This window comes from Phocoena phocoena, chromosome 1 (genome assembly GCF_963924675.1).
Source record: "Phocoena phocoena chromosome 1, mPhoPho1.1, whole genome shotgun sequence".
Taxonomy (NCBI): Eukaryota; Metazoa; Chordata; class Mammalia; order Artiodactyla; family Phocoenidae; genus Phocoena; species Phocoena phocoena.
In genome coordinates, this window is record NC_089219.1 from 25965695 (window position 1) to 25989317 (window position 23623).

The 23623-nt window shown below is 37.9% G+C and overlaps 1 protein-coding gene across 1 annotated transcript in view; it reads left to right on the top strand.

Moving 5' to 3' along the window:
• The window catches only part of S100PBP (S100P binding protein), a 30243-nt gene extending 8691 nt beyond the window's left edge, over positions 1-21552 (top strand). The window contains exons 6-8 of the mRNA XM_065893292.1: positions 1195-1298; positions 18589-18676; positions 20848-21552. Of these exons, the coding sequence (XP_065749364.1) occupies positions 1195-1298; positions 18589-18676; positions 20848-20989 (334 nt within the window). The 3' untranslated portion in view covers positions 20990-21552. The remainder of the gene's footprint in view (positions 1-1194; positions 1299-18588; positions 18677-20847) is intronic.
• The last annotated feature ends 2071 nt before the right edge of the window (positions 21553-23623 follow it).

Below are 23623 nucleotides of genomic sequence, written 5' to 3' on the forward strand. Positions count from 1 at the left end.
CTTGGTCACAGATATAGGAAGTTAGAATCATTTTAACAAAAATGTTAAGATATAACTATGTAGAAAATCATTTAGTCATCTCTCCCAACTTGCATTAACTGTCCTTGGGGAGAAAATTTTACAGAGTTTGCAGATCTGGGTCACCTTTTCAATCTGTTCTCTTGTTGCCAGGAGATGGCAGTATCTCTACATGGGCCTTTTCAATTAGCAAAGCTGTTTTTTTAGGTTGAGTCAGATTGGCTTCCTTACAACGAGATTCTTTTAAAATTTTTGATTACACAGATACTAAATTTATTCCTACCACCCCTAATCCCAGTTTTCTGGGATTTTTTTCTTGTTTTGCTTTGGTAACTTGAAGGAACTTTGTGAATTGTATACAGTGGAAATTAAGGCTACTTGGAGCAGTAATAAACTCACTATCTCATCCACAGACTCCTTACAGTGTAATCAGCATGAGGGCCAGAAATTGTTCTTGCCAAGGTCACCAATGTTTTAATTGCCAGATCCAGCTGGTTCTTTTTGGTCTTTATCTTATTCCGTTTTTCTGTGGCTCTATGAAGTTAGCTATTTCCTGACTAACCTTGAATTACTCAACAAATGCTTTCTGTCTCTATGGAGTAGGCAGTCTTTGCTTTGCTATGCCTTGTTTTGGTTTTTTAATTAATTATTTATTTATTTATTTTTGGCTGCGTTGGGTCTTCGTTGCCGTGCGCGGGATTTCTCTAGTTGTAGAGAGTGGGGGCTGTTCTTTGTTGTGGTGCATGGGCTTCTCATTGGGGTGGCTTCTCTTGTTGCGGAGCACGGGCTCTAGGCACGCGGGCTTCAGTAGTTGTGGCACGCGGGCTCAGTAGTTGTGGTGCACGGTCTTAGTTGCACTGTGGCCTGTGGGATCTTCCCAGGCCAGGGCTCAAACCCCTGTCCCCTGCACTGGTAGGCAGATTCTTAACCACTGCACCACCAAGGAAGTCCCTATGCCTTGTTAACAGCAGGTTATATCTATTCTTTTTTGTCTCAACTCCATACTTGGTTGCAGCTTCATATTACGTGACTAACACTGTCTTTTGTCATTGGATCTTAGAGAGTGTTTTGAGAGTTAGTTGTTCTAATCCATCAGTTGTATATGTCTTCTCTGTACAAAGCACTATATTCATGGTTCTAACTGATTGTTTTTCCTCCTGGTTTGCTTTGTTCAAGGACTAATATTCCGACGTTTTCACCATCAGATCTAGAAAAGCAGAAGCAAAGTTATCTCAGGAATGTCATTGCTCATATAGAAGACCCAGTGGACTCTAACCAAGGTAACACAGTAATCAAAGAATGGCATATAAAAAATGTGATGAGACTTTTTTTTCCAGTGTATAGCTTAAACTGAGAGATTGTCTTGAATTTTTGTAAATTGGTGAGAAAGATAACTTCTTATCCAAAGATTTTTACTTCAAGGGATTGCCTAACCAGATAATCCTCAAAGTGGTTTGGCTAACCAGTATTAGAGAGGGGTCCAAGGAGACTCATACCAGTACATGAAAAGTGTCTCCCCCATGGCTGGGGGCTGTAACCAGACCTTTTTTGCTAGGGATTTTTTTGCTTCGGATTTTTTTGTCTAAAAATTAGTAGAAGAAAAATAATAAAAAATAAAAATTAGTAGTGGACGACCAGGCACTGCTTGGTAATCATTGGTTTTTTATTTGGAATTATTTTCCCTGTTGCCTTCAGCATTTAAATGTAAAAAGCAGGCATTTCAAATACCATCTTGCATCTTGGCATCTGAATAAAAGCTCTTGAAAGGCTTTGACTATCTTCCAGATCCTTCAGTCTGAGTTCTCCCTAGTTCATTAAAAGCTGTTGCAAACCAAAACGGCTGAATTCTTTCTCCAGCCCTCAAGAGACTATAGTCCATGTTTTCATTCATTCATCCTAAACTATTGGCTGATGGGGAAATTCCTAAAGGGAAGCTTGTGAACTGTACTGAAGGTGTAGAGATTAGAAAATACTGGTAAAACAGTTACTTCTTATAAAGATCACTCCATATTCTATCATCTTGAGCTTTTTTCTCTATTCATTCAGCACACCTTTCTTGAGTACTTTCAGTGGTGCTCAGTTTGAAGATTAGGGATTGGAAATGTAAAGAGTAAGGTAGGGTCTCGGACCTCTGGGAATTGATAATCCAGAGAGGAAAAGATAATTACACTGCAGTATTGATTAGTGCTCTAGTAGAATTATGTATAAAATGCAGTAGGAGCAGGGAAGGAGCTCTTCTGTTTGTGCTTGGGCAGAGCGGAAGATAGGGAAGGAGGATACCCTTGGTAGGCTCCACAGAGAAGATGATGTAGTTCAGTTACTCTAAGATCTATTGTAAATCAGTAGGGAGGGTTTTAGAAGAATTTTTGGCTGAAGATCAAAGGAGAACTCCCCTTTCTTTGACAAATCTTGAATTACTTAGTAGTTTTTTTTTCTTTTTATAAGGCTGTGAGTGAAAGGTTTAGAACTCTGAGACATCAGCCAGAAGAATTTTATATTCCGGGGTCCTTTTATTTTTACCCAGAGATTTCATTAAGCAGTCAAATACTGCTCATACTGATTACTCGGCCTTACGTGTGAGATCACTTTGCTTGAACTAAAGGACTTGTGGAACTAGAGACATCTCCACTCCCACCCCCCGCTTTCATTAGAGGGGCAAATTAAAAGAAGTTCGTCTATATTCAACCTCTGTGGAAGAGACTTGATCATTGCTTTCCCTCTATGAGGTGACTTACTTTCTTTTGTATCCTAGGCAGTTGACGATGATATCCAATCACATTTTTCTTTCTCATTTGGGGCATTTAGAAAAGAAAATTTCACAAGAAGAGCAGTGAGCAGCTGCTCATATTATTGCATCTTTTCCAGTCTCTTCCTCATTCAGCAGTCCCTCTTCCACTTTATCACAACAATCTATATGCCATAAGGAACGGCTAGAATAACTAGAATAGAGAAAAGTCAGCCTGCTTTAGTGGTCGGGAAAACAAAGTCTGGGCTAGAGTTAACTTCTGGGTTCATATCCTAGCACCACTGCTTACTGGCTTTGTGACCTTGAGCCAGTAAAAACTCAGTTTTCTCATTTATAAAATGGAGATAACAATGAGGCTTAGTTTATGGGAAAATTATACGTGTAAGTAGTAGTATAATGCATAGAACAGTACCTAGCCATAGCAACTAACATTTATTAAATATTTAGTATTATTAGCAAGGAAATGTATCTTCTCATACTGAAGTTTTTATAGGTAAAAATAGTGTGATGTCAGGTGTTTGCTTTTAAATCTAAAAGCAAAACAAAACGAAAAAACTCAACCTGAAAGATTAGAGAAAACAGCCTTACAATAATGTTGATAAATGAAGCTGAGTGATTGGGGGGGAGGGGGAGGCTTATTATACTATTCTCTACTTTTGTGTATATTTGAAATTTTCCATAATAAAAGGTTGGTTTTTGTTTGTTTGTTTGGTTGGTTTTTTAAGTGCATCTTTTAGGGGATTTCTTTTTTACATCTAAGAATTTTCAACATTACCAGTTACTCTAAAACCTTCATAGACCTCCAGTGCTTGCTTCTATCTTCCAGGAACCAAATGTGATACTAAATGCTGTGTCACTTTCCACTGCCTAATAGTCATACATCCAACATTTAAAGATTTTATAAACCATATTGCCGGGGGGGGGGTGCATATTCTTTCTCTCCTCTCTTTATATATGAATTACTGGGCAGCTAGAATCAAAAAGAAGGAGCAGAGCGTCTCCTGCCCTTCTTTTTGAGATGTTTAGTGCTATTTCACTATTTCACTTCAGGTTCCTTATTAGACACAGAGAAATTAATAGGGGGCAGGTTCAAAATTAGTTCCTATCAATTCAGTTTGAATCCTCTCCATTAGGTTAATCATCTTCTTTTACTTTATCAATAATGTATATATTATTGATAACAGAATACAATAATGTAAATCATTCTTCAACTCTATTATTGTAATATAGGTATAATCTTTTTAGTTTAGTGCCACATGGGTCTTTAATAGCATTTACAAAGAAATACCAACCACTTCCTTTCTGACATCCCAGCTAATGGATAACTTTATATGGGATTATAAATTCTTAGAGTAGGAAAGAACCATTAAGATCTCCTTAATCTCCTAACATATAAATCTGTTCTGTATTATCTTTGCCAAGTGACTCTTCAGCCTTTGCTTAGAGTCTAATAGTGCAGAACTCATCACCTCATGAAGCAGGCCATTCATTGCTTAGAAAATTTTTTTTTTTTAAATTAGAGTATAGTTGATTTACAATGTTGTATTAGTTTCAGGTGTACAGCAAAGTGATTCACTTACACATATGTTCATTCTTTTTTAGATTCTTTTCAGAAAATTCTAATTGTTAGAAAATTAGTCCTTACATTGAGCCAAACTGTGCTTCCTTATAATTTCCAATGGTAGTTCCTAGTTCTGCCCTCTAGGATCACAAAAAAATAACTACTCTCTTCCATTTACTTAATGTATTAGGGACCTTTCCATGTTAAATATCTCAAATTAAGATTTTTAATGATTATGAAGTATCATTTATTATTCCATTTTGATAATTAGCTTATGTCCATTTTCATTAGTAATGCTGCAGTGAACATTCTGGTTCATAAATGTTTATGTACAACTCTTATTTCTATAGGATGAATGCCTAGAAGTGGAATTGCTGGGTAAAGTATATAAACATTTTTAAAACTTTCGTTACACGTTACCAGATTGTCCTGCCCAAAAAAATTGTATTAATTTTTGTCACCAATTTGACAGGTAAATTTTAACATTTTGTTTTTAATAATTAATGAGGTTAAACATTTTTCACATGTTTCTTGGCAATTTATATTTAATCATAATTTCTTAAAATTATCTAATATCTAGTCAATATTCCAGTTTCCCCTGTTTTCCCAAAAATGTCTTCTTGTAAATTGTTCAAACAAGATCTATCTAATCAAGGTTCATGTGTTTAGTTATTGTCTCTTTAGTCTCTCTTAATCTAGGTCACTTGGTTTGTAGTTTGTCCCACCTTCTGAATTGTGTCTGATTGTTTCCTTGTGGCGTTGTTTAACTTGTTCCTCCATCCTCTATATTTCCTGTAAACTGGAAGTTGGGTCTAGAGGAGGGATTAGATTCAGACTAAGCGTTTAAAATAAACTGGAATAATTCATAGGTACCATTGTGTGTTCATCCCATATCAGATAAGGAGGCACCACTTAATGACAGATTGTTCTACTAATAGTGATGCTAAGATGCTAAGTTTGATCACTTTGTTAAAGTGTTAACTGCCATATCTTTCCATTCTAAGGTACATTTTCCCCTTTGTAATTAGTAAGTCATCTGTGGGGTGATTCCTTGGTACCATTTGAATATCCTGTTCCACAACAATTGTTCACCTAATGGTTTGAGCATTCATTGGTGATCTCTGCTGGAATCAGCTACTACACAGAGTTGCATAGAAAATGTTTGTTTTCTAAATATATTGTTTCTTCTACAAGTACTAGCTAGCATACTTGTATGAAGATTTCAATTTTTTTTTTACTATCACTATTATCTCATGAATTTAAAAAAATCAATGTCTTCTAATCAATTGTAGTCAGTATTCTTTTTGATGCTCAATTTGTCCCAGTTTTGACCAATGAGAAATCCTTCAAGCGGGCTCCTATGTTTTGTGACATGACCCGTTAGTCTTTTTTTTTTAATTGTGGTAAAAAAAAGTAACATAAAATTTACCATCTTAACCATTTTTAAGTGTATAGTTTAGTAGTGTTAAGTTTATTCACATTGTTGTGAAACAAATCTCTAGAACTTTTTTATCTTGCAAATCTCAAACTCTATACCCGTTAAAAAATAACTAGCCTTCCCCTGCCACTCCCCCAAAGCCCCTGGTAATCACCATTCTACTTTTTTTTTTTAATAAATTTATTTATTTTATTTATTTTTGGCTGCATTGGGTCTTCATTGCTGTGTGCGGGCTTTCTCTAGTTGTGGTAAGTGGGGGCTACTCTTCGTTGTGGTGCGCGGGCTTCTCACTACGGTGGCTTCTCTTGTTGCGGAGCACGGGCTCTAGGCTCGTGGGCTTCAGTAGTTGTGGCACACAGGCTCTAGAACACAGGCTCAGTAGTTGTGGCGCACGGGCTTAGTTGCTCTGCAGCATGTGGGATCGTCCCAGACCAGGGCTGGAACCCGTGTCCCCTGCATTGGCAGATGGATTCTTAACCACTGCACCACCAGGAAGTCCTCAGTGGGCCTTTTTAATTGGGATATATATTTCTCAGTTCTGAGAACTTCTTATATTTCTTTGATAATTGTTTCTTCTCTGTATAATCTACTCTCTCTTTAAGAAATTCCTAATAGTTAGATATTGAACTTCCAAGGATTGATCTTCTATGTCTCTTACCTTTTCTTTCCCTTTTCTGTCTCTGTCTCTTTATTCTATTTTCTGGGATATTTTCTATTCTTATTAACTTCTTTATTTTTACATTCACATTTATGACTTCTAAGAATTCTTTCCTGTTTTGTTCTTTTTTTTATGTTCTTATTTTATGAATTTCTTACCTCTCTCAAGATATTTTTTCTCTCTTGAGTTTTAATTGAAATAAATAAACTGCACAAACTTAAAGTATACAGTTTGTTGAATTTCGACCTATGTAAACACCCATGAAACTATCACTGCAATCAAGATAAACATACTGTAACACCCCAAAATTTCTTTGTGCCCTTTTGTGATTCCTTCCTCCTGCCTTTCCTTGCTCCCTCCACTCCCCAGGCAACTGCTGAGCTGCTGTCACTGTATACTGTTTTTTGAGCCTGGCTTCTTTCTTAAAACGTAATTATTTTGCAGTTAATAATTTTCTTGGTAGTTTATTCCTTTTTATTGCTGAGTAGTATTCCATTATATAGATATACCACAATTTGTTTATCTATTCATCTAATGATGGGCATTTGGATTGTTTCCAATTTTATCTATTTAAATAAAGCTGTTATAAACATTCATGTACAAATCTTTGTATGGATATGCTTTCAAATGACTGGGTCATACAGTAGGCATGTTTAACTTTTTGAGAACCTACCAAACTGTTTTCCAAAGTGGTACCATTTTATATACCCACCAGCAGTGTATGAATTCCAGTTACTCCCATCTTTACCAAGATTGTTTGTTGCTAGTATATGGAAATTCAGTTGATATTTGTACATTTTTATTAGAAACAGGTATTGGGTTTTATTAAATATTTTCTCTGCATCTACTGAGATAATCATATAATGTTAGAGAATTGTATTATTTGATTTTCCAGTATTAAACCAATCTTGCATTCCTGGTTTTAAGCATTCTGCACTTGGTCTTAAAGTATTATCCTTGATAGTGTTGGGTTGATTTCCTAAAATTTTGTTTTGAATCTATCTTCATAAGGGATATGGTCTGTACTTTTCTTGTAATTTCTTTGTGTGGTCTTGGTAGTAGAGTAATGGTGGCCTCACAGAGTGAATTGGGAAGTATTTCCACCTCTTCAATTTTTTAGAAGAATTTGTATAGAAAAACTGGTATCTCTTTTTGGGTGAGCTTTGGTAGTCTTTCAAGGAATTTGTTTATTTCATCTAAGTTGTTAAATTTATTGGCGTTAAGGTTAATAATACTCTGTTATTAACCTTTTATATAGTATCTAGTGATACCATCTTTCCCATTTTTAGTATTGGTCATTTGTGTTTTCTCTCTTCTAATCAGTCTGGCTGAAACTTTATCAACATTATTATTTTTCTTTTTTAAAAAAACAGATTTTTCATTGATTTTTCTCTGTTTTTCTGTTTCATTAATTTCCATTCTGATATATTTTTTTGTGTGTGGTACGCAGGCTTCTCACCACTGTGGCCTCTCCCATTGTGGAGCACAGACTCCAGACGCGCAGGCTCAGCTGCCATGGCTCACGGGCCTAGCTGCTCCGCGTCATGTGGGATATTCCTGGGCGGGGGCATGAACCTGTGTCCCCTGCATCAGTAGGCGGACTCCCAACCACTGCGCCACCAGGGAAGCCCCCATTCTGATATTTATTACTTCCCTCTTTCTGCTTACTCAGAGTTTCATTTGCTCTTCTTTTTCTAGTTTCTTTAGATGGTTGCTAAGATCATTCATTTGAGACCTTTCTTTTCCAATTTAGTGAGGGATGTTAGGAGCAAGAAGAGATAAACTCATGCAGTCAACCTGTTATATTTATCTGGAAGTATGCATTAACTTTTTTTCTTTTTTTAAATCAACTTTAATGTGGTATGTTTTACATGCAATAAAATGTACCCATTTTAAGTGTACTTGGTGAGTTTTGACAGAACTATGCACTTGTGAGATCATCACAGCAATCAAGCTTGATAGAACATTCCCACCACGCTAAAAATTTCCCTTGTGTTCCATCCCAATCAATCTGTCCCTGCCTCCACTTCAGCTCTAGGAAAGCACTGATTTCTTTTTGGTCATTATAGATTAGATTTGTCTTTTCTAGAGTTACATATAAATGGAATCATGCAGTATGTGCTCTTTTGTGTTTGGTTTCTTTTACTTGGAGTAGTTTTTTAAAACAACAAGAAACAACTCCATGTTGTTGCATGTATGTTCTATACATCCACTGCTGAATTTTTCCTTGTATGAATATACCACAGTTTAGTCGTTTGTTGATGGACATTTCTGTTTCTAGCGTTTGATTATTATGAATAAAGCATCTATAAACATTCATATATGGGTTTTTTGTGTGAACATGTGTTCATTTCTCTAGGGAAAATAATTAGGAGTGAAATTGCTGAGTCATTTAGTATGTGTTTTTTTAACTGTATTGGAAACTTCCAAACTGTTTTCCAAAGTGATTATACTATTTTATGGCTTTTTTAAGGCAAAGGTTAGGTTCTTTTTTTTTAATATGAATATCTAGGTGTTCTAACACCATTTATTGAAAAAATTATTCTTTCCATGTATTTATTTCTGACTTCTCTATTCTGTTCCATTAATATATGTGTATTTTCTTATGTCAATATTATACTGTCTTGATTACTATAACTTTATAGTAAGTCTTAAAATTGTTTGGTCCTTTGGATTTCCATAATTTTTTAAAATCAATTTCATCTTGTCAATTTGTTTAAAAAAATACCTGTTGGGTATTTCACTGGGATTGTGTTGAATCTGTAGAACAATTTGGGGAAAGTTGATATCATAACAATATTGAGCCTTCCAATCCATGAACAGGATATAGTTCTCAATTTATTTATGTCTTTAATTTCTCAGCAGTTTTTTGTACAGGTCTTGTACATATTTTGTTAAATTAATTCATAAGTATCTTATGCTTTTTTATGGTATCGTAAGTGATACTTTTTAATTTTCAATTTCTAGCTGGTCATTGCTAGCATATAGATATACAGTTGATTTTTTATGTTGACCTTGTGTCCTACAACCATGCTAAGTTTTTCTATTACTTTTGGTAACTTTTTAATAGACCCCTTAGAAGTTTCTATGTTAACATGACTTTATCTGCAAATAAGGACAGTGTATTTCTTCCTTTCCAATCTATAAGCCTTTTTTATTTCTTGCCTTACAGCACTGACTAAGATCTCTAGTACATTAAGTATGATATTAGATGTAGATTCATCATAGATGCTCTTTATCAGGTGAGGAAGTTCCCCTTCTATTTGTAGTTTGGTGGGAGTTTTTATCATGAATGAATGATGAACTTTGTCAAATGAATTTTCTGCATTTATTCGGATCATATTGTGTTTCTCCTTTATTTTGTAACACAGTGTACTACATTTATTACTTTTTTTTGACTGTTAGGCCAACTTGCATTCCTGGGGTAAAGTCACTGGGTCTTGATGAATTATCCTTTAGTCAATTTGCTAGTATTTTTAAGGGTTTTTATGTCTTGTTTATGAGGAATATTCATCTTCAATTTTTCTTGTATGTACTGTCTTCCTCTGGTTTAAGTATCATGGTGATGCTGGCTTCATAAATTTAGTTGGGAATTGTTTTCTCCTCAGTTTCTCAGTTTGTGCAGGATTGGTATTGTTTCTTCCTTTAAATGTTTGGTAGAATTTACCAATAAAGCCTGGAGTTTTCTTTTTGGCAAGGTTTGTAACTACAGATGTAATAGATACTGGGCTTTTCAGAATTTCTTTATCTTCTTTATCTTGGTAATTTGTGTCTTACAAGGAGTTTGTCCATTTTATCTAAGTTGATGAATTTATTGGCATAAAATTATTCATTAAAAATGTCCTTATTATTCCTTTAATTACTGTAGGATCTGTAGTGATGTTCACTGTTTCATTTCTAATATTGGTAATTTGTCTTTTTTTTCTTAAACAAATCTAGTTAAAGGTTTATCAATTTTACTAATTTTTTCCCCAAAGTAAGTTTTTAGTTTCATATTTCTATGTTGGCTATTTTCTTTTCTTCTCTTTATTATTTCTTTTCCATTTACTTTGGCTTTAATTTGTTCTTGTTCTCTAGATTTTTTTTTTTTTTTTGCGGTATGCGGGCCTCTCACTGTTGTGGCCTCTCCTGTTGAGGAGCACAGGCTCCGGACACGCTGGCTCAGCAGCCATGGCTCACGGGCACAGCCACTCCGCAGCATGTGGGATCCTCCTGGACCTGGGCACGAACCCATGTCCCCTGCATCGGCAGGCGGACTCTCAACCACTGCGCCACCAGGGAAGCCCCTCTAGATTTTTAGTGTGGAAACTTATGTCATTGATTTGAGACCTTTCTGAGTCTCAGGTTTCCCTTTAAGTGCTACTTAGGTGCATCTCACAAATTTGATGTGTTTTCATTTTCATTTGGTTCAAAGCAAATTTCTAATTTCCCTTGTGATTTCTTGTTTGACCTGTGGGTTATTTAGAAGTGTGTTGCTTAATTTCCAAATATTTAGGAGTTTTCAGCTATCTTCCTATTATTAATTTCTAGTTTAATTCTGTTGTGGTTAGAGAATATACTTGGTGTGATTTCAATCCTTTTTTTTTTTTTTTTTTTTTTTTAAGTTTGCGGGCCCCTCACTGTTGTGGCCTCTCCCGTTGCGGAGCACAGGCTCAGCGGCCATGGCTCACGGGCCCAGCCGCTCCGCGACATGTGGGATCTTCCCAGACCGGGGCACAAACCCTTGTCCCCTGCATCGGCAGGCAGACTCTCAACCACTGCGCCACCAGGGAAGCCCGATTTCAATCCTTTTAAATATACTGGGGCTTACTTTATAGGCCAGCATATGGTCTATCTTGGTGAATGGTCCATGTGTACTTGAAAATGTATATTCTGATGTTGGTAGAGTGTTCTATAAATTTCAATAAGGTTTTGTTGGTTGATGGTAGTGATCAATTCTATATTCTTACAGATTTTCTCATTAAAAGAAGAGTTCATATCTTCAACCCTAGTTGTGGATGTTTTTGTTCCTCCTTTCAGTTCTGTCATTTTTGCCTCATGTATTTTGAAATGCTGCCATTAGATGCATATACATTTAGGAATATTATGTCCTTGTGAAGAATTGACCCCTTTATCATTATGAACTGTCTCTTTTTACTCTTAGTAATATTCCTTGTTTTAGAGTTTAATTTGTCTGATTTAAATAGCCATTCAAGCTTTCTTTTGACTAGTGTTTGCATGATATGTTTTTTCATCCTTTTACTTTTAAACTATCTATATGTTTAAAGTGGATGTCTTGTAGACAGCATATAGTTGAGTCTTCTTTCCCCCTGGTCTCACAATCTGTCTTTTAATTCAAGTGTTAGTCCAGTCACATTTAATGTAATTATCGGTTGGATTTAAATCTGCCATCTTACTACTTGTTTTCTATTTGTCTATATGTTCGTTGTTTCTTCTTTCATCTTTTCCTGGTTTTTTTTTTTTTTTTTGAGTATTTTTTAGTATTCCGTTTTATCTCCATGCTTGACTTATTACCTATACCTCTTTGTTTTATTTTCAGTGGTTGTTCTAGGGTAGTAGTTCTCACAGTTTCTGGTCTCAGGACTTGTTTACACTCTTACAGATTATTCATACTCTTAAAAATTGAGGACCCCAAAATGTTTTTGTTTGTTTGCATTGTATCTATCTATACGCAACCATATTAAAAGTTATAACTGGTAAATTGTTAAAATATTTATTAATATATTTTAAGATAATTCATTGCATGTTAACATAATGTTTTTATTAAAAATAACTATAATTTTCAAAACAAAAGCAAAATTTTAGGGAGAAGAATGCATTGATTTACATTTTTGCAGATTTTTTTTAACATCTAGCTTAATAGAAAACTACCAGATTCTCATATGTGAATCTGCATTCCATATCATGTTGTGTAGCCTCTTGAAAACTCCCCAGTACACTTTTGAGAGATTGCAAGTAGTAAAAACAAATAACATGTTAGTGCTGTTATGAAAATAATTTTGATCTTGTGAAGCCTCAGAAGGGTGTTGAGGACTCCTACAGATCCTGGGACATACTTTGAGAACTGTTGCTCTATAGTTTACAATACAGATCTTTAACTTTAATCAGTCTACCTTCAAATAATATACCACTTAACATATACTGTAAGGCCCTAACAATAGTACCCTTCCAAATCTCCATTTTTTGTTACTGTTTTTATACATATATTATAAACTCTTCAATACATTATTGCTTTTACTTTATTTTTTTGTTTTTTTAAAATATTTATTTATTTATTTTGGCTGCTCCAGGTCTTAGTTGTGGCACGTGGGATCTTCACTGCGGCTTGCAGACTCTTAGTTGTGGCATACACGTGGGATCTAGTTCCCTGACCAGGGATCAAACCCGGGCCCCCTGCATTGGGGGCACGGAACCTTACCAGGGCAGTCCCTGATTATTGCTTTTACTTTAAACAGTTATCTTTTTTTTTTTTTTTTTTTTTTTTTTGCGATACGCGGGCCTCTCACTGTTGTGGCCTCTCCCGTTGCGGAGCACAGGCTCCAGATGCGCAGGCCCAGTGGCCAGGGCTCATGGGCCTAGCCGCTCCGCGGCATGTGGGATCCTCCCAGACCCGGGCACGAACCCGTGCCCCCTGCATCGGCAGGCAGACTCTCAACCATAAACAGTTATCTTTTAAAGACACTTTTTAAGTGAGAAAAGGGCTTTTGTATTTACTCACATATTTACCATTTCCAGTGCTCTTGATTCCTTTCCATCTCATATTTTCTTTTTTCCTGATGAACTCCTTTTAGTATCTTATAGTGCAGGTCTGTTGTTGTGAAGTCTCTCTGCTTTTGTTTACTTATATTTGTTTTGCCTTCATTAAAAAAAAAAACTTTTTATTTTGAAAAATTATAAACTCATAGACTCATAAGAAGCTTTGAGTCTCACCTCAACTGTTTCCCTTCCCTTAGGGATTACAGTTCTGAGCAGTCTGAATATAGTTGTTTCATACATTTTGCCCAGTCTCTAGTTGCTTACAGTGGAGGTATGCCCATTCATTATGATTAGAAGTGGAAGTCTGCTTTGATTTTTACTGAAGACCATAAGCAGCAGTGGTTATGTAAATTCTGTTTCTACATTTGCCATTACTGTTGAGAACATTCATACATTGTTCAATATCCCCTGTACAATACAACACTGCAGAAATGAGTTATATAATAATTCCTGTTTCTTTCTTTTGTTTTTTGCCTTGTATGCATGGAAAAAATCAGTCAAGATTTGTACTAGATCATCACACTTTTGTTGGCCTGGATGTTTGCATTCTGGCTTTCTACTTAATCTTTTTTTCCTTTTTTTTTTTTTTTGACCACACTGTGCGACTTGTGGGATGTGGGATCTTAGTTCCCCGACCAGACATTGAACCCGGCCCATCAGCAGTGAGAGCGTGGAGACCTAACCACTGGGCCGCCAGGGAATTCCCTATTCCTAGTCTATTAATCTTTTTGTAAAAGCAATAGCCTATACCCCTGTAGCACATTTTTTTTTCTTTCCTTCCCTCTTCATTCCCTCCCCTGTATTAGGTGGTTTTTTTTTTTTTTTTTTTTTTTTTTTGCGGTATGCGGGTCTCTCACTGTTGTGGCCTTTCCCGTTGCGGAGCACAGGCTCCGGATGCGCAGGCTCAGCGGCCATGGCTCACGGGGCCTAGCCGCTCCGCGGCATGTGGGATCCTCCCGGACCGGGGCACGAACCCGCGTCCCCCGCATCAGCAGGCGGACTCTCAACCACTGCGCCACCAGGGAAGCCCATTAGGTGGTTTTTTGATTGCATTGAATAAAGACATTGTGATTACCTTTAAGTAACTGAGTTTAATGGATTTACAGGAAAAGATGAAGAAATGGATGCCTTTGTTTCCTTTTCAATAGGTTTTCCTGCTGAGTTAGTGATTCTGGTACTTCTAATCTTATCTCTCTCTATGACTAGTGCTTCTGCTGCTCTCTATTAGCTATCTCAAGTGTCTGTCCTCTCCTAGAGCCCTACCTCTGTGTGCTGTTCTCTCTCTTGTTCTCATTATTAAAGCTCACATTCACATTCCAAGGGAGAGTATCTGATTGATTCACTTAATGACCTGTTGGTGCCAGGCCAGATCTTAGGTCATTCGCCAGCAGAGAGAGTCTCTGTTCTTGGTCATGTGGTACAAAGTATGGTGATGTATAAGACTTGTCAGAAGGGCCATTGGCATAGCAAGCATTCAGCGTTATCATTACTCCTCCTTTATAATAGCTGCATATTTATAGATTGTTTCGGTGAACCGCTGATCTCATCTCTGAAATGTTGAGGTTTTTTCCTCCTAATTTCATTCTTAGATGAATTTCATTCTTAGCCACAAAACAAAGGACAGTCTTCACCACCTTTTAGCCACAACTTAAAATAAACCCATGGTACTGATTGTTGGTCCAAGAAAGCCCATCTGTTGGAAACTATGAAAAGAGAAAATTTAAATGTTTCTATTCTTGTTAGCATCTCTAAATTTGGAGGAAGAAGAGATTGAAGCTATGAGCTGAAATAAGGTTTTTGGATTAATAGCCCCACATGGGTTTGAATCCTGGCTTTCCCATTTACTAGATGATAGATGAGTATCTTTTCTAAGCTTCAGTTTATTCATGAATAAAATGGAGATAATGGTATTTGCCTCATGTGGTTGTTAGGATTAAGTGATAGGATACATGCAAAGCAGTTAGCAAAGTGCCTGGCACATAATAAATGCTTGATAAATATTAGCTCCCATTATCTCTAGATCATTAACCCTTATTAATAATAAAGGTTACCCTGGTACATCAGTTAAGTTCTTAGTGCTAATGAAAACTAACATTTCTTGGTACATAAGCCGAGACAATAGTTATTGAGCCTTTGTTTACTCAGCGCTGTGCTGAGGTACCAACTGGGTATACAAGACATATTGCAATATGATTCTTGATTTCTAATCCACACAGTGAAATGTCAGTCCTAGAAAATTTTTCAGGAAACTCAACCCTATGATGGTATTCTGTTATTGGAATTTGGGCTCTGTCACTAGCTGTGTGACCTTGGACCAATTACTTCTCTGTGCCTCTTCATCGGTAAATTGGAGGAAATATCTCATAGGATTATTGTAAGGAATAAATATGTTAATATATGTAGAGCACATAGGATACTGCCTGATACATGGTAAATGCTGTATGTAAGTTGCTGCTGCTAGATTATGACGCCTAGCAGTTGAATACTTGAAGCCTCATTGGGCCTAATTGATCAGTCTTTTCTTTTAGTTTAAAGTGAATAGGTTTCTTTGTAGGAGGTTTATAGGTATATCTTTAGTCTCCACTGTCAGGACAGTTTTATAGCGTCTACGTGGTAAGAGATGAGTAAGCTGAAGGACATGGTCTGCAGATAATCTTGTCCCATTTGAGACTGGACACCAGACTTTCCATATCTTGCCAGCCCTCCTTTGGTGATGCTTTGGCAAGAAAAATGTATCTTGAAATTCTTGGAAAGCTGATTTCCTCACCATTGAAATGTCCTTTTTGTGGGGGCTAGAGGGAGGGGGATGCTAGTGATATGAAAGTATGGTAAAGGAAAAGCAATTTGAGTAGAGACCTTTGATTTTAGCTTAACAAATCAAACAGGCAAGGGATTTTCTAATCAAAAGCTACTTCTCTCTTAAAGGGAAGACTCATTTCTTTCTTTTTTTTTTGCGGTACGCGGGCCTGTCACTGTTGTGGCCTCTCCCGCTGCGGAGCACAGGCTCCGGACGCGCAGGCTCAGCGGCCATGGCTCACGGGCCCAGCCGCTCCGCGGCATGTGGGATCTTCCCGCACCGGGGCACGAACCCATGTCCCCTGCATCGGCAGGCGGACTTTCAACTACTGCACCACCAGGGAAGCCCAGGAAAACTCATTTCTGATTTGTATTTCCTTCTCAAGAAGTGAGATTAATATGTTTTATTTCCATATTAGTGAGATTGAGCATCTTTTCATTACATTTATTGATTACTTGTATTAGTTTTGAGAATTACCCATTCATGTCCTTGACCTCTTTTGTTTTGTTTGATGAGGAGACTTATCTTTGCAGAATAAGGTACATTTCAGGTACATTTTTCATTTTGTCAGTGTCTTCTTTTACCCTTGGTTGTCCTTTTTTATTTTAACTGCATAGAAACATTTAATGTAATGAATCTATACATTTTTGCTGAAAAGTGTCATCTCATTATGGTTAGAGAATTTCTGCTGAGTGTTATAAAGCATGTCATAGTTTATATGTAGACTGATCCACTTAATAAGCATTTTTTCCTTATAAATAGGTGATTGATTGTCACAGTCTTTGAAGAGTCTTTGCAAACTAACATAGTCCCGAGGCTGTAACACCATAATAATAACAACTACCACTTACTGCACACTGCCTGAGTGTCAGAAGATATGCTAGGTCTTTTATGTACTATATCCCTAATATTTAAGTTCAAGCAAAATATTATTATTGTCCACATTTCATAGATAAGAGGAATGATTTACCCAGGGTTACAAAGCTAGTTAGTGGCTGGATTGGAATTTTAACTCAAGTCTGCCTAAACTCCAAAGTATATACTTTTTCTACAGAGTTGGGCTTCTTGAGGCTTCAAATAAATTATACTGGTCCTAAAAGTTAAGTAAATATCTTCTACCAGAACATGAAAAGATGGTCTGTCGCCTAGTTTGACAGCTCTTGGTTCCTGAGAGCAGAATAGATACGATAATGAGAAGTATGTAAACCAGCTGAAAGAAGGGTCTCCACTGTCTAGGTAGGGCAGAGGTTTTCAAAATGTGGTTCCCAGACCAGCAGCAGCAGTAGCATCACTTGGGCGTTTGTTACAAAAGCAAATTCCCATGTCCCACTCCAGACCTACAGAATCAGAAACTGGGGTTGGGGCCCAGCAACCTGTTTTATATTTGCAGCTGATTATGATGCATGTTAAAATTTAAGAGCCACTGGTCTAGGGGAATTATTCTCTCTAACCATAATTTTTGGTTTTGTGAGCTTCAGCCGAATTCTCAGCCCTTAAGTGCAAAATAAGCATTATCAAATAGTGGCAAAAGCATGGAATCTAACAAGAGCCAGTTTTTAGTCCAGTTTAATAATCATTTAAGGCAAGTTCACCTCCCTGAGCCATAGTTTCCCATCTCTAAAATGATTTTAATAAAAATCTATCTCCCGGGCTTCCCTGGTGGCACAGTGGTTGAGAGTCCGCCTGCCGATGCAGAGAACACGGGTTTGTGCCCCGGTCTGGGAAGATCCCACATGCCGCGGAGCGGCTGCGCCCATGAGCCATGGCTGCTGAGCCTGCGTGTCCGGAGCCTGTGCTCCGCAACGGGAGAGGCCACAACAGTGAGAGGCCCGTGTACCGCAAAAAAAAAAAAAAAAAAAAAATCTATCTCTCTACAAGATATTTTTTCAGAATTAGTAAGATAACATGTATAGTGCCTCGCACCTTGCCTGGCTCCCAGGTGTTTGAGAAATTGCCTCCAGTTATTTTTCTTGTTAAGCAAAAAGCCCCTACCCGCCTTCTATTCTCAACTTCTCTTGTTTCTTGAATGTATTTTGCTGTCTTGTGTCTCTGGGCCTTTATATTAGCTATTTCTACTGGATATCCCTACCTCCCACCCCTCCCACTAACGTCTATACATCCTTTAGATCCCTGCTTATAATTTACTTCCCCTGGAGGGGACTTTCTCTAACCCCCACTCCCCAGTCTCTGTACTCATAGCAGCATGTATTTCTCCTGTCACTACATATCAAAGTTTTTGGAAACTGTTTTTTGCCCAGTTTTGCAAAGTTTTTGCCCGTCTTCTGTATAAACTTCATTGGGCAGGTCCAGTGTCTTGTCTGTACCATATTCTAGGACCCAGTAAAGTTTCTCACACATTATAGGAGCTAATAAATTAATGTTGAATGAATGAATGGTGGCTGTCATTACTGCTGCTTCTTCATCATCATATCATCCAAGAGCAAGCTCTCTTCTCTGGCTTACAGTTTTTGTGCTGACTGCTTGTGATAATCATAAATAGATAGTATTAGGACCAGTGCCTGTTTTCTCCTTCCCTGAAAGTACATGTTTTGACCTAGGCTGACATGGTAGTTCACTGAGCTGCTTCCTAACCACTGATCTCTCTGTATCACAGGTACCTTGGGGGAGCTGTGTGCCTTGATGGGTCAAGTTCATCACATGCAGAACCCAAAATGGCAGCATCCTTCGGACCTCACCAGGCGGTGAGTGGGTGTTTAGAAGAAGGAAGAAAAGGGTAGAATTTTGCTACAGGAGAAATGTGGTAGGGCTTTGGTAGGGCTGTAATTGTTGTTTAATTCCAGGGGTAGAGAAAGAAGTGATATAGTGTAATAGAATAAGAATTGGACTGAAATTCAGGAAACCTGGGTTCTAATACTGGCTTTGCCCTTTTTAACTAGCTATGTGATTTTGATCAAATCACTTCACTTCTCTGGTCCTCACAACAGTAAAATTAAGATATTGGACTAATTGATGTCAAAGAGCCTTTCTAGTCCTGAAATCTTCTGGTTTCTTGATGCAGTGTGGTTTTACAGATTTATTCAGTTACTTGATCCAATTATTCAGAGACCTTGGAGTCATCTGTGATTCCTTTCTCTCTTACTCCATAGTCAGTGCATTAGCAAATTCTATAAGCTCTACGTATAATATATCCAAAACCTGATCATTTCTCAATCATTTTCACTTGGATTGTTGCAAGTCTCCTAAATGGTCTCCCTACTTCTGCCCTTGCCTGTCTACTGTTCTCAACTCAAGCAGCCAAGAGAAATTCTTTTAAAGCATAAGTCAAATTCTCTCTTCTTTGCACAGAGTTTTCCAGTGGCTTCCCATCTCCATGATCACAAGTGCCTATATGTTTTGGTCTAGGCTGACTTGGTTAGCTCACCACCCTCATCTCCTCTACTATTCACTTTGCTCACTCTGCTCTAGTCACACTGGATTCCTTGCTATTTCTGTTTTTCATACTATTTATTTAGTGCGCAGGCTTTCTCTAGTTGCAGCGAGCGGGGGCTACTCTTCATTGCGGCGCTTGGGCTTCTCATTGCGGTGGCTTCTCTTGGTGGTGCACGGGCTCTAGGCGCACGGGCTTCAGTAGTTGTGGCTCACGGGCTCTAGAGTGCAGGCTCAATAGTTGTGGTGCATGGGCTTAGTTGCTCCGCAGCATGTGGGATCTTCCTGGACCAGGGATTGAACCTGTGTCCCCTGCATTGGCAGGTGGATTCTTAACCACTGCGCCACCAAGGAAGTCTCTCCTTGCTATTTTTCTAGTATGTCAGACGTGCTCCCACATCAGGGCCTTTAAACTTAGTGTTTTCTCTATAGTTGCCAAAATGACAGCAGTACTCGGAAAGGCAGTGTTGTGTAATAGTTATTAAATTCTGCAGTCAGATGTGAATTGAAATCCAGGCTCTTCTACTTACTCCACTCTACGACCTTGGGGAAGTTATTTTACCTGAGGCTTAGTTTCCTATCCTGTATAAGGAGTTAATGAGAGTACTTTTCTGGTAGGATTGTCATTAGGATTAAATGGTGTGAGATGTTTAAAGAATTCAGCGAGTATTTGCATATAGGGCTAGATAAACACCAGGTACTGTTAAAATTATTTTCAACCTGGGCTATTCCCCATAATCACCTATGGAGATGTCTAAAAATACAGATGTCCAGGGCTTGACTCAAGGGATTCTAAGTTATTAAGTCTAAGGGTGGAGAGAGGGGCCAAGAATCTATATCTTTACATTAAAGCTTCCCAGGTGGTTATTAGACAAGCTGGAGTTGAGAACGGGATGAAATTATCTCAGAGGGTCCTGCTCAGAACCCCAGCCCAGTACACGACTAAAGGAGGCTCTCAAGAAACTTTGAGTCTGTTCAGTTTCTAAACTTGCAGTGTGATTCTCACGTGATGCTTACCTTCTCTGGGAATTTTATTCTAATTTTAACTGCTGTGTCCTGAGCAACCTTGAGCTGTGTCAGACAGTGAAGTCCTGTTGGAGGTACAGGTCTGATGCAAGCAATAAAATATAGATCCTGTTCTAAATGTTTCCAGAGGGAGAAAATGGGTTTTTCCTGCTTAAACATTATTATACATTATACATTGGGTTTTCTTAGAACATTCATGTATATGGACCGTATCTCCATAATACCTGTATGGGAATTAGGTGGCTTTGGAAATTGGAAGGAAATAGAACTTATAGTGTGCCTTTCATATAAGGAAAATAATATAAATTTTCTAAAATTATGGGAATCGAAATATAAAATGAATATCCAATTTCCAAAAGTAACAATATTCTTTAGTTTTCTTGGCCTTTTTTGTATACAGATGACCATTCCAGCTGAAACCCTCATTTGTCCTCTTTTTATTTTCCCTCTCTGCTGATAGAAACTACGCCCGGTTCCGACAGAAGCCTCTGCAGAGATACAGTCTGACTCAGTGGGTTGACCAGAACATGCGAAGCCACCATCGGTTCCAGCGTCTACCAGATTTCCCGTACAGTCCATTTGTCTCCTCCCATCAGCAGTGAAGGTCCCTATCCAGGGTCCTGTCCAGAGCAGCGTCTCATCTTCCGCTGTTTTGTGCTTTGTAGATTTTGAAATTTATTTTTCACAACATTTTAATTTAAAGAACTCGTCACCTTTTGGAAATGCCCATTGCTGACTTGAAATTTTTTGTATAAGGTCCTTCCTGTTTATGTGTGTGTATGCATTTAAGCAGTGTTGAGTTGATAATAGTTTTAATTTTTTAATTTAAATTGAAGGTGGCTGCCGCCTGAAAGCCGGCATTAAGTCAAAACACCCAGAATCAAGCAAAACACCCACCTCTATGCAGAGGTGAAGTCTACTTCTGGTGCCCAAAAGAAATCATCTTTTAATCTCCTATGAGGAAGGGATTCTTTATCAGGCTGCAAGCCAGTGTTAATTATTGCTGGTGACTTATAAATGGATACAAGTCACTTTTAACAACGCCTCTTACCTTTTTTATTTGAATCTCCGAATACCTGTCAGTATTTTAAAGTTGGTAATCCAGGACATCTGAAGTAGTTGAAAGGACAGGTTAGAAGTGTAAATCTTCTCTTCTTTTTGTACCACTAGCTGCCTTTATTTTTTGGCTTTTTTTTTCATTTTTCGTTAAATTTATTTTGCACAACAGTGTTTACAAATCGTGTACATCTTAACTCTAACAGAAGACTGGTGACTAACAACCCCTGTTGATTTGTGATCTTGTGACTGTCTGCCTTCTCTGCCTTTCTTCAAGGATATTCCTTCTTTTTTCCCCAGTGAACTTAGGGCTCTACCGGCATATTCCTGTATCCGGTTAGACATAGATATGCCTCTTAAGAACAGCCTTACTGTGCTCTTTATTGAAGAGCCACCCACCCAGAGTCTTGACTCTAGGACAGGCCAGAAAGCAGTGCTATTGAGAGGTGTCAGTTGGTCTTCAGTTTCATCTGCTGAACTCCAGTTCAAGTATGAGTTGACCTGTTAGTGGGAGAGACTTTGGAGAAGCTGTCTTTTGTCTCCATTATTAGTTAATAAGAGGTGCCTTTTGATCCAGGATCTCCTTACTTGGTCAAACCTCTGATGTACAGTTTTACAAAACTACTAAAGTGGATCTAAAATAGTTTTGATTAAGCCTGTGCACGAAGCATTACCTGATCTTAAGGGTAATGCTACATGCAGCTATCTTAATGGATGTCTTAGGAGTTTATTATTCTCTTTACAGACAGCTCTAGACATCTATTGGGAGATTTTGCAGTCTGGCATTTGTGCTGTTGTTCACTCTGTGTGACGGTTGTACCTAGTTGCTATAGCACAGCCTGTGATACTGGGCTCATTGCCTCTGTCTGGTTTTGTTGTTCCATCAGCCCCATCTTTGTATGGAAGTAACCCATCTTAAACATCCTACCCTGCTTTAGAAACTGACTTGGGAGAAACTTGGTCATAGTTACCAGTAAACTTAGATGGATATCCCTAAGTGTTAACTATTTCTATCCAGTCAAGGATTCTCTTTTCCTTCGACATTTGGTTTAGAGTCTGGGACCAAAATGCAAAGGAGAAGTTCTGTTCAAAGGCAAGAGTCAAAATCTGTTATTTCAGTTGGCATTTCCTTTATCAGTCACTTCTCCAGGTTTCCATAAATTAGTTTGATGGAGTGGGACAAACATCCACCTTTGGAACTATAGCATAGTTAGAATTAATTGTTGCTGGAATAATTAGCATTGCAGCTGTCTTGTTCCCCACAGATAACCAAGGAGTAAAGGGACAGCCTTTTGCTTAGGCAAAAGTCTAAGACTCATGTTCCTGCCTTCCTGGTACAGGAGGGTTTAAGACTGATGTGTAATGGGAGCATCGCCTTTGCCAAATCAAATGAGTGATGGGTTAACGAGGAAATGTGACAATCACATTTCCTCTTTGCTCAAATAATTCTGTTTTTCAAGCTTTAGCAGCTTAATTAAATCTGTTGGACTGGGGGAGGAGAGAACTGTTCCCTGGCGGTTAACATGTTATTCTTTAAGAAGAAAAACAAAGCCAAAGAAAACTCATTATCAGGCATGTTCACCTTAAAGATGGTAGTGGGTAGAATCTGGAGTTTTAATCTGTTTTTAAAAGCTACATATCTCACATTTAGTGTTGGCCTCTAAGTCTAATTTTCATGTAGAATTCTTGCCGTGTTTTATTTACATAAGCGTTGTCCTAGCTTTCTTTATCTGTGATGACATTCTCGCCACGGGGGTCTTGACAATGCAGAGTAGGAATGTGCTGTTTACATAGTTTACTTGTATATAAAGAGCCTGAAATAACCTTAGTTTTGCATCTAATGCAGGCCCCAATTTACTTTGGTTGTTGTCAGGATCAATTATGAAAGTGAAGTTTGGTGCCTCCTCTTTATCATGTATTTCCCCTTGTAGCAGTTGTGTTTAATGTCATTACAAAGAAATAAAAGTTCTTGTCGGTGGCTTATGTACCGTGGCCGTCTATTGCGGGCTCTGAAGGAGGGCTCCTTCCTTCTTTGTGCAGGTGGGTTAGTGGGGTGTGGGAGGGGCGGCAGTTAGTAGAATGTGGTACCGGGGAGGCGAGGGTGTGTGCTCCCTGTTCTTTTGAGGGTAAATTACAGTGTTAAGAAAGGCGTTCCAGCAGTTAAGAAATGTTGAAATTGA